The sequence below is a fragment of the Pteropus alecto genome, unplaced genomic scaffold (assembly GCF_000325575.1).
Source record: "Pteropus alecto unplaced genomic scaffold, ASM32557v1 scaffold11, whole genome shotgun sequence".
Lineage (NCBI taxonomy): Eukaryota > Metazoa > Chordata > Mammalia > Chiroptera > Pteropodidae > Pteropus > Pteropus alecto.
Window position 1 is genome coordinate 7476495 of NW_006431956.1, and position 12211 is coordinate 7488705.

Consider the following 12211-nt stretch of genomic DNA (forward strand, 5'->3'; position numbering starts at 1 on the left):
TATGCAGTTAATACTGCAGACTCCTACTCGTCAGCTACATTACTGATGAAACACATCGCGATCAAATCGCACTATAAACAAACACTCCGAGGATTAGGAAATCTATGATGAACTGTTTAGAAAAAAAAAAAAGACTCATTTTTCCACTGTCGCTAATTACCCTCTAATTTATCTGTTGGGCAGTACATTCCTCTATTTTATGTTCTGTTAGTAACTGGTACGAGTCAACTAAACTTACTTATCTTCTCCCTGCCTCCCCTGTAACCTACACTATTTCATCCGTAGTTGGTTTGTTAAAGTAGGCTCAGTACATAATTAAAAATAAGTCTCAAATGACTGCCTCTGCCGGAAGTGAGAGCTTCCTACTATTCTAGGTTTTTTGGTCAGGAGGACACAGCCCCACATGGCAGGTTTTCACCTGGCAACAAATGTGTACGAAATGATTAACCATCTCTCTCTTCCCTGCAGCACCAATCAACAATCAGTGTAAGCTCTGAGTCTCAGATGAAGTATTAAAGTTAACCATTAAGGATCCAATCACTAGGAAATGGCACAGGATAGTAGTGGTCAAAAGCTCTGGAACCAGAAGACTTGGGTTCAAATCTCAGCTCTGCCCACTGCCGGCTGAGTAACCTGGAGAGAGCCACCTATCCTTCCCAGGCCACTTACCTCGCAGGTGTCAGGGGAGTAACACATCAGTGCATGCACAGTGCTCAGAACAGCGCCCAGCACGCATGAAGCGCCCACCACGGGACCCTGGCCACGCCCATTACTTCCGTGAAGACAGCCGAGATTGCGCCATCCATGTTAGTTAGGAAATTTGCCTCAGAACAGCCTAGATCTGAATAATTATGTGGACACTGCTGAATTCTACCAGTACTTTTACATCCTTTAAGAAAAAGTCTTTTAAAAAATAAACTCATATCTGAAAAGATATCTGCACACCGATATTCGTAGCAGCATTATTCACAGTGGCCAGGACATGGAAGCAACCGAAGTGTCCGACAATAGATGATTGGCTAAAGAAGCAGTGGTACATATATACAATGGAATATTACTCAGCCGTAAGACGAGATGAAATACTGCCATTTGCGACAACACGGATGGACCTCAAGAGAATCATGCTAAGCGAAATAAGCCAGACAGAAAAAGTTGAAAAATCACATGATATCACTTATATGTGGGATATAAACCTAAAAGTAACAAATGAACAAGACAGAGACTCAGGGACATGGACAATAGACGTGGTTACCAGAGGGTAGGGGCTGGGGGAGGAGGGGAGAGGTTGACGGGGTAAAGGAGGTCAAATAGGGGGATGGGGGAGGGTGAAGTGGGTAAAGGGGGTCAAATATGTGGTGACGGGAAGAAATCTAACTATGGGAGGTGGACACACAGTGTACATATGAAAATGCCTTACTGTTCACATCTACAGCTGAAACTTATTGGATTTTGTTAACCAATACATAACAAATAAATAAATAAATAAATATGAAACGATTGGTCTTCATCAGGAACTGGGCTATTCTGAACTAGAGAGGGCAGGTACTTTGGAGCGGAAGCCTTCAAGCGAACAAACACCGGTGCCCCTGAGAACGGCCGCGGTGGCTTTGTCGTACCTTGCCCGTCCGGCGGAAGAGCAGGGGCCTAAGCCTGGGCTTTCTCCTGCTGCGGTGGTGCAGCAGTCTGGCTGCTTCCACCTGCTCGAAGGCATTTCTTGCCTTCGTCGGCCTCCTTAATTTCCTGGTTTTTGTCTGCAATCCCTACCTAGCCCCGGGGATCTGGCATCCTGCTTGACAAACAGCTCAGGCCTCTCCACCCCCCGTTCTAGAATCCAGCAACGGCCGGTATCCCCAGGGCACCAGCAGACTTGGCCACTGACCACGAGGGTAGAGATCAGAAACCGTGTGTCCACAGCTGAGCTGCTCCGATGGGGGCTGCAGGGAGACCTCTGTCGACCGAGAGTCCCCAGTTTCCAGCGGGGGACTCCAGGGGTGACATCCATGATCTGGGTATCAGTCAGCACAGCCCATCCCCCTCTGCCACATGATTTCTGTCCTGGGCACGTGACCTGAGCAGATCCAGTTAAGAACGAATGGCAGAGCTTTTTCTGGTGACGCTGGGAACTGGGGTCCATAGGGCCCTATGACCTACTGGAAGCCATTTTAGGATCACGAGGCGGGGATCCTTAGCATAAAGTTGACACCATGGAAAGCAAAGCTGATGGAGAAAACAAACCAGGCCCCTTTGCGGCATTGCTAAGCCATATCGAGATTTGCCCTGTGGCTTTGAGCCATTTGGTTTCATAAACCAACAGTCCCTTTATTGTTTAAACCAGCTTCGAGTTGTGTTTACTTGCAATCTAAAGAGACCTGTCTCAGGATGCATTTAAGACAAGCACTTTCTTTACTGCCCAGGAGGGCGCTGCAACTCGCTGGCCATGGTCTATAGGTTTAATGCACCTGGTAAACATTTTTCCCCTTCAGAGATGGCTGGTAGAAATGATAAGCTTCAATCTATTCCAGACTGAATTATTTTTCTATGTTATAAAAATCGCGATTCCCTTTTATTTCTAAACCTACGCAAAAGACATTTCTTTGGGAGCCATGGAATGAGCAAACGGAAGTGGAAAGAGAAAAAACAGGAAAGCTATGTGACTAGTCCAGGGAGAGAGCTGACAGATATTCAGATCCCACAGATAAGCACAAAAACGTCTTTCAGTCATTATTAATAAGATCACCCTAATAGTAAACTAGAGCAGTGCCCCAATCAAACGCGTTCAGTTAAGTCCTTCTGACACAAGTATAAATGCCACCCACGAGCGGGCTTCTATTAACCTTCTCCACCGGGGCCTGTGGCATTGTGCAAAGCCTCTGCAGCTTTCCGCACACATGATCTCACTGAAACATAACGAGGATCTTCCCGTGGACCGTGAGGCCCACACAGAATGTGAGGACACTGACACCAGAGAAATCCTCCTCAGCCATCGTAGGGGAGCAACAGATCGAGAACTAGGAGCTAATCTACAGGAACTAATCTGCAAATGGAAAGGCCAACAACTGAGTGTGGATCCTCCTCAGCCATCGTAGGGGAGCAACGGATCAAGAACTAGGAGCTAATCTGCAAATGGAAAGGCCAACAACTGAGTGTGAAAAATTGGCTCTAGAAACGCACTCAGAAGTCAAATACATGCTGATTATGGCACTGATTTTAGATTTTTCGAAAGTCCAATTAAGATTCAAGAGCTCAAGTAGTATTATCTAGAACATCTAAAAACCAGTGCTAGCATTTTGAAGCGTTCGAGTTTTAGGCTCAGCTTTTGAGAGACATAACCAAGCATTTATCTGGCATTCTCCTTTCCAGGGCATAAGAGACAGTACTTGGTTTACTTGAAATGTCCTCAGTTTTAGCGACGCCCAACGGCTCCCTTGTATCCTTTTTAAGCTGGGGTGTTTTTATACTTCCCCTGGGCTCCAGCAGACATAGGGCTACCTCCCTCCGCAGAAGCACAGGTTCTGATGCGGGGGCCGCTTGCCCGAAGCTCTCTTTCGTATGACATATAAACAGTTTTCCAATCGTACCACTGGGAAGCGATGGTACAGATATCAAGTCTTCATATGCTAGACAGAACTTACAGCCTGAAAACACAAACGTCACGGAATAACTCATACATGTAGCCTTTCTAGTACAAACCAAGTCACAGGAACTCACTGACCCGGCTCCCAAGGGGTCCTGAGCATCGTCACTGCTCTGTTCAGTCACCCCCTGTGATCTGACTCCACCTGTCCCCTCCTTCTGGTCCCCTTCACAAAGGTTTTCTCAAAGTTCACCTGAGGAATGGGTAGGCTGGGAGCAATGAATTCCAGCTAATCTATCTGGATGTGAGTAGGAAAAAAACAGGGATCACTTTGCAATCTTAAAATACTTAGGATTTTTTTAAAAAAATGAACACGACCTATTAAGGGATGCTCCGAGCAAGCTGACTACGCTCCCTCAACCTCGACACAGAACTGACCACAGAGAGCACACACATCACATGACACATTTTTCATTTTATCACTGCGACCACCCCATGAGGCAAGCATGCGAGTCACCATTTATGTCTCGTGTGGCGGTTCCCAGCTGTTCTCACAGCTCTCACACCCCGTACTGCCTGGGAGGACCCTGTCCATTCTGGGCATCTCCTTCCTCCTGCGGCTCCCGCCCCCCGGGATCTGGCACTTGGGGACACTTGTGCTTTTAAAATTCTGTCCCCTGGCTCCTCATGCAGCTCCTCAACCTACCCTGTGTCCCTGCTGCCCTGCTCTCCTCGAAATCCATGTCCAAGCTCAAGGCTCCGTCATCAGCTTTCCTACCAGAATCGTTAGCCGGGTCTTCAAATCCGTCCCCTGGATCCCAGACTCAAAGCCCCTGGTCTCAGGGAGACCCTCCTCCCGGACCTGCAGCTCCTGATGTTCCGGTGCGTCCCCTACTCTCGACACTGCTGTAGGAATTTACTCACCCACATGTCCCTTATTCTGGCCTTGGCGAGACTAAGGTTTCTCTTCACGGGACTCTTTGTTCGAGGAGGGTTTTAACTGCGGGTGAGGTTTATCTACAGTCCCTCCCCCTTTTTAATGAGAAATGCAGCACTAGAACAATAGAGCGTATCCTCTGACTTTGGATTTTAGAACTTGGTTCTGTGACCAAAAAGGGGACACGTAAATAAATGCCTCCTCCTCGCCCCTATTCTGGGAATCAGGAAATCTGGGGCTAGCACCTCTTAAACCCTAAGTAACTGATTTGCTTTTGAGCGAATGAATATTTGGTGGTTAACTATTAAAGTTATTAACCTTACTTTTGCTGGAATAGTTAACTAAAATTAACTAAATGCATTTACAGAACATTCAAGACATATTTATAGAGGCCGAACAAAAGCCAGATTTCAAATTTTCAGTGTCCCAAAATGCTTTCATAGGACTCCAACAGAAATTGGGGTTGGGGGACAGGGGTGGACTAATATATCCGGGGGTCCTAGGGTTAAACAAAGGTCATTTTCTGGAAGGTGGCACCTAATTTGAGCAGTGAAACCCCCAAGTCTTAACGCAGGTCCAAAGCCGTTTGTTCCTGCTACATCAGCTCGTGTTCCCAAAACACTTTTGAATGTGCTGCCTGCCTTCTCAAAAATGATTCAGAACCGAGGAACACGGCTTCCCACAATGCCTTCTAAGGTGCACCTGGGAATCCAGGTGCACTCAGAATATGCAAAAAAGTAGGTTTCACCTCTTACGCCGTGAGGAGAAATCAACACACACACTCAAATGTAGCTCACTGACAGCGCTCTCATTTATCTTATGAGAAAATGATATAAATTTGAACTAATGGCAAATCAAATTGGTGGGTGAGGGGGCCCAAGATGGGTGAAAAGGGTCAAAAGGTACAAACTTCCAACTATAAAGTAGGTAAGTCCTGGGGCTGTGACATGTGGCATAGTGACTGGAGTTAATAGCACTGTGCTGCAGGTTTGCAAGTGGGGAAGAGAGTAGATCTTAAAAGCTCGCATCCCAAGAATAAAACTGTAACTATGGATGGAGATGGACGCTAACTAGACTTATTGTGATCATATGGCAATGTGCACAGGTATCAAATCGTTAAACTGTACACCTTAAATGAATACAATGTTATATGTCAACTATAGCTCAACTTTAAAAATAATAAATCTACACTAAAAAGTCCTGCTTTAAAAAAATCTATTTGCTTCATGGAAAGGTTTCGTTGCTTAAAAACAAAAACAAAAACAAAAACGAACAAATAAAAAAAATCATGATCCTAAAGTACCTCAGCAGGGTTTTCACGCACGAGGAAAACAAAATGTGGGACAAATGAGATAATTAAATTTTAAACGGCAATTGAACATTTCTAAGATGTGTGCTTCTATTTGGCAACTATGTTGAGATTTGAAAAATTAAAAGGCTAAACTTGTTTGATTTTCATAGCCTGGCAGGGGTGAGAGGTTTTCCATAGTTTTTTCATTTGTGCTAGAGACTCCAGACCCAATTCTTCATGTGTGAACTTTTCAACAACGGCAAACAGTGTGTACAACTATGTTTTACCTTTGTTTCCATCAAAATGAAGTAAAAGCGTGTACACATATATAGATACACTGCTTTTTCCTCTAAAACAAATTGAAAAGTGAAGGAGGAAGGAGAAATAAATTCTTAAGATTAATAATAATGGTTAAGTTCATTCTTATCATCTGCTGAGACTCAAGTTTCTGACTTGTTTAAGCTTTCCATATTTACCTAGACTATTGAAAGAGAGAAATGCTTTTAATCTCTGCATTTGCCCTCATTCTTACCCAACAATCAGGCACTTAATACAGAGTCTGGTGTCAGAGGTCCTGATGAGTGACAACTGTGAAATCTTTGATTAATACACGAGTCAACAACACTACAGTCGGAGGGAGAAGGGAAAAATAATGAAGAGAATATTCTTCAGAGTATGGTACCCTCAAAAACAGAGTTGAGAGAGGGAAGCCTACGAAGATAAATCAGGATGTGGAGGCTACCATATGGGGGGGCCTCTGTCACTCCCAGGTTGACTGGGGCCATTGCTGTTTCATGTATGTCCTCCCCTGAGGCAAGGCTGGGCTGAAAAAGACCCAGCCCCCTCCCCCTCAAAAAGAGAGAAAAGAAGGACCAACTAGGCAGTATTAGCTTTAAAATATGTTTTTCCTAACCGTGCAAGAGAGAAAACGCTGAGCTGAGACTCAAACATCGGAGGCTCCCAGCACGTGGGGGCTGTGGAGCCCGGAAAAGTGCAAAGCCAGGGACAGAAACACTTGCCGGGGGCTGAAAACATCGGTGTCACATGTATTTCTTTGATATTAAGACGTCGCTTTCCTACTCTGTTTGAATATTTCTGAAACAAGGATGTGTTTTGTAGGCAATGTGGGTCTACGACGGGGTAGAGTCTGACCAGAATCAAGGAATGACCGTTATTACACGCCCTCTCGTTCTTTTCGGCTCTATAGAAATACGGTTTTAGTGACTGACATGCCACTTCGATGTTAGGTACCGGCACACTCACAGGACTCAACGATATTATGCATGCGGTGGTTACAGGGCCACCTATAAACCATTTTGATTTAAAAAAAATAATAATAATAAATAAGAGCTCTCGAATTCAAAGATTTGGAGATCACTGTCCAGAGCTGAATTTTCCAAACGTGGTGGAGACTGACAGAATCGCATCGACTTTCTCTCTCCTGCAGTGTCCTTCAGCTCTGGCTGGGTCCTCTACGATGGTGCTGTGTCCTGTGGGGACACACTCAGCCTGACTGCTGTGAGGTCCGTGCCCAGTGCATCCCCACGGGCAAGGTAGGAAGTTAATGCTGCAAGTAACACCTCCCCCTCTGATTTTTTCTTACAAAGATACAATTTTTAAACCCCTCAGCCAGCTACCCTGAGAGCTGAAATCTTGGGGTTCCCAAGTCAGCACTGAGCCATCTGAGGAGGGGGGCCCCCGGAGAGGGGGCCAGGCCGCTCTGAATGGATCTGATGGGTGCCAGGATCTGGGCTTCAAAGGGTTAAGCTCAGAGCCACCCGCCGGGCCTGGGCGTGGCTAGAATTCTTGCATTTTTTTTGTTTCTCCTGGATCATTATATGGATGTGTGCTATGGCCTGAATTGTGTCCCCCCAAAATTCAGATGCTGAACCCCTAATCCTCAATGTGACTATATCTGGAGGTGGGGCTTTTAAGAGGTGATTAAGGTTAAATGAAGTCCTACGGGTAGGGTCCTAATCCAGTAGGATTGGTGGCTTTGTAAGAAAAGGAAGACACAGATCCCTCTGTCTACCCCACTGTCAGGAGAAGACTGTTTACAAGCTGTATCAGCCAGCCCCTTAATCTTGGACTTCTAGCCTCCCAGAGCTCTGAGAAGTCAGTTTCTGTTGTTTAAGCCACCTGGCGTATGGTACTTTGTGGTGGCAGCCTGGGCGGACTAGTTCAGCGTGCTAGCAGAATATCAAGTCTTTAGGATAAGTTGAAGCCACAACCTTGGACAGGAGGGAGTTCAGGTTCCAGAATAAATTTCCAGGAAGCCACCACCAGCACGTTAGAAACAACCAGATTTTTATGATCACATTTGCTCCAAGTACGTCTATCTTTTGCAATGGTTCAAAGTCCCCTCTTGGAGGAAAGGCTCTCATTAGTGGCTAAGTACGAAGGACACTGGAGTCCCAGCTCTGCCACTTACGCCACGCAGCCCTGGGAAAGTTGCCTTCCCTCTCTAAGGCTGTCTTTCTCAAATGTAAAGCTGAGACAACGCGGCAGCACCACTTAAGGATGCTCTGGGCTGCGACTAGCAGAAACTTGGCTAGCAGTGGCTTAACAAATCGGGGTTTATGTTTCCCAAAGAACAAGAAGTCTGGAGACAACAGCTGCTGGCCGGGCTCAGGTGCGCAGTGGTGTTGTCAGAAACTGGGGTTCTTTCCAGGGGTTCATCGAACCATCCCCCGCATGTTGGCTTTTTTGTGTGGCTTCCTCGTCAATGGCTTCATTGCTGAAGCACGAGTCATTATAACAGAGTCCAAGCAGAAAGAAAAGGGGGGGGTGGCCCAGCTCCCTTCTCCTGCCACCTGACAGGAAGCAACAGCTCTGCAGCAGCCCAGAGCTGGTCCTGTGCCAGGGTGACCCTCGCTGTGAGGCTGAGCCCACCTTCCCTGATACCAGAACGAAACCAGGGTTCTGTGAGCAAAACGAGAAACAGTGTAGATTTTTAACAGTGTTTAAAAGTGAAAAGTGCCATGTAATGTGCTTAATGCCGCGAATGTCGACTACTAAAGAGCTTAATTTTCAACTTTTACTAGAACCCAACTCATCTGATAAACTGCATTTCCCTCAGTGAGATCACTTGAGATAGCTGCCATATGAAAAAATGCAGGTCTCTGTGTCAAGGAGTCAGAGGAGGAATAACTGGAGGATAAACTCAAAGATAGAAATGTAAGCCCATGATATTTTAGCTGTAGCTTCATACTAGAATCAAACTTTTCTGGCATTCCTAAACCACAGTTTATATCAGCAGATCCCTTTTTGGTGGCTTCAACTGAATAGGGTGGCCAAAGAATATCTTTAGTGTAAATACATCCTAAAGGCTTTTGGAAAATGGAAAATAGTGTGTGTGTGTGTGTGTGTGTGTGTGTGTGTGTGTGTGTGTGTGTAGGTAGTGGGGGGGGGGTGGAGGGAGGGGGGAGCCTAGCCCTTTAATTAGCAGTAGGGCGGGGAAAAACCCTCGTCTGAGGTTGTTATGGCTCACTTCTTCTGGTTTTAAATAAACTCCTACTTAAGAAACAAAACAGAACCTAGCACTTTAATTAGCAGTAGGGTGGGGAAAAACCCTCTTCTGAGGTTGTTATGGCTCACTTCTGCTGGTTTTAAATAAACTCCTACTTAAGAAACAAAACATCCTTCTTAGCAGGCATACCACATCAACAGTCCGATGAAACATCTTCGCTGAAACCCTCGCTTTGGAATTAATCGCCAGGTCTGATTCAGATGAATGGGATCTAATCACGAAAGTTTCGGATCTACGGAAACCAAGCGTTCACCTGGATCTCACATACTCCAGAAAGGAATGTAGTGCAGGGGGAATGTTAATAGTCTGTATTCTTAAAACTCTCTCTCCGAACACGAGCGGAATCTCATCGTGATCTAATTCAGACCTGGCACAGCGGGAGAGAGAAGCCACCACTGTCCTATGCTCTTTCGCAGCAGGTACATAAACAAACGGTGCTCACGACACGCACGTCACACTGAAACACAAACACGAATGCCAATTAACAAGGGGACAGCCGTCGGCGGAGGCGTTTAATTGTTTCCTATGTCATGACTAACGGTCTGTTTTGACACCTTCTGCCTTTATTAATCTTGTGAATGCTTATAAATAAATAAAAACAGGAATTCACAACGGAGACCTAATACTTCTTATACATTTCACCTGAAATCAAAATAAAGGAGACCGATGACATGTGTGAAGAATACATTTGGGCAGTATTAAGAGCCCCAGAATTCAAATGCGGCTTATATTTTTTCCTATAAAACTCGTATGTGTACTAATAAGAACCACCCCACCTCAAACCACTTCACTTCCGATCCTGGTGCCAACAGTCAGTCACCCTTCCTTCCTTACTGGGGTTACTTTACTTTTTAATATACATTTAATTTTGGAAGAGTTTTAGATTTACAAAAGAATTGAAGATAGGATCGAGTGTGCCCATGTGCCTCTCACCCACTTACTGCTATTACTGACTTCTTAATAATGTGCGGTGGTGCATGCACTGAATGCGTTTTCAGTCTCGACGGTAAACGCCCTGCAAGTCTGATCGTGAGGATAACCGGACAGTGAGAACTGAGCAGTAAGGTGCGCCTACCTGTTACCCATGGAGGTGACATAACGAAGGTGGCACCGAGTGCTGAGTGGGCCCACAGAGGATGACGTTCAGAGGAGGTGGCAGCTGAGACAGAGCTAGAATAATGAGGAAAGACCGGGAGGTGGAGGAGGGAGTGGGTACTGGTTCGTAGCCATATCGGCATTTTTAATGTGAATAAAGTCCCTCCAAAATAAAGCCCAGTGCTTTTAAGTTTGCGACCTTGCTTATGCCGGTAGATTTTCAAGGTGCAGAACACCGAGGAGTGATAGTAAAATCTGCACTGAGATCTAGGAATGTCAAACTTAAAATAAGTTTACAATCGAGGGTAAGTCAGAAGTCATCTTATCAAAGGTTCTAACAGATAAGCAGCATGGACTAGAAAAACGTCCTGAAGGAAAATTGTTTAAACTGTGATATTTTCCAATAGAAATTGAGGAGAAAGTCCCCGAATATTCCATTTCCGGTATCAAAACACTTCTGCTTAGCCCACAAAACGTCCTATTTGAGAACTGCTATCTTACACTATTTGCGTAACAAATCCTGTTTTCAGCTGACTGAAGGATATACTTTAGAGGCCATTCTCTAATCACCATAAAATCTGAATTAGCAAAATAATAATAATAATAATAATAATAATAGAGGCTTCACAAGATAAACTTTAAAAACTGTATTCAAGAGTTTCCTTATTTTTTTCAATTGCTGGCAATAGCCACCATTCTGTTTTTAGCTCGACTGGGCATTAATGATGATTTATGATAAGATACACAGAATTACTTACGAGTTGAATGTGGAAGGCTCTGCTCATAGTTTTACAAAAAAAAAAAAAAAAAAAATCAATCTGCCTCCAAAGCAACAGGAAGAAAGTATCAATGAGGGAAAGGTGACAGCAGAAAGATAAGCTGTGCCCAAGTTATCAGACACCACGCAGAGCTGGAAATCACCAGGACATCCCTGGTACTTCTGAGAGGGCCTCAGGCACTTCGCAGGAACAAAGGGACCCTTCTACAAAGGCGAAGAGGTCAGACACCACTGCCCCAAGCAGAGGGGGCACATAAAAAATGACGACGACGATGATGATGGTGATGATGATGATGATGATGATGACAGCTGACCTCCTATCCTAGTCTGGACTTCCGAGTCTGCCACTGTTAAAATGCTGCTCAGACGAACCCCGTGAACCCCAGTATCGAATCCCAGGGGTTACTTACTGGATTCATAGACCCGCCCCCCAGAGATCCTGATCCCCTAGCTCCAGGCAGTGCCCAGGAATGTACTAATTTCAGAAGCATCCCAGGATGCGGGTGAAGGAGGTCCTTGATGATACTTTGAGACACCCCAACTTGGGGCTACACGCCTTAGGCCATCTGCACACCAAACCAGCCCACCTCACCCTACTCTGGGGGTTGCCCTTTAAGACTTTCCGCAGCAGGACACATTTGTTCACCTAATTAGCTGGCACCTTGATCAGAAGAGGTCTAATCAGCAGCCTGGTGCTGCCCTTTGTGGTACGACTGTTAGCAAGTGTCACCGCGACAGGCTTCTATCAGCGCTCACGTTTAATTATATTCAGTTTCACGCTCATCAATTTAATGATGCCTGGTCAACACCACTAAGATGACACCAACGAACTGCACAGCACGAAGGATTAATTTTAAACGACCAAGGGAACATAAGCATGCATACGGCTCCCAACAAATTTCAACTCCGATAAGAGGCCTTCCAGTATGCCAGGTCTGGCCCTGCCAGGCTCTGTGCGGTCTTTAAAATGCAGCCGGCACACACACGGGGGTTTCAGATCGCTTGGG

General features: G+C 45.5%; 1 protein-coding gene across 4 annotated transcripts in view; it reads right to left on the reverse strand.

Annotated features, from left to right (window-relative positions):
* Positions 1 to 4640, reverse strand: part of FAM171A1 (family with sequence similarity 171 member A1) — an 85927-nt gene extending 81287 nt beyond the window's left edge. For 3 of the 4 annotated variants that reach the window (XM_015585676.2, XM_015585675.2, XM_025043433.1), the window contains exon 1: positions 4281 to 4332. In XM_015585676.2, the coding sequence (XP_015441162.1) occupies positions 4281 to 4317 (37 nt within the window). In that variant the 5' untranslated portion in view covers positions 4318 to 4332. Of the gene's footprint in view, positions 1 to 4280; positions 4333 to 4498 lie in introns of those variants that run through there. The other variant, XM_025043434.1, reaches the window with a different exon arrangement.
* Positions 4641 to 12211: the final 7571 nt, after the last annotated feature.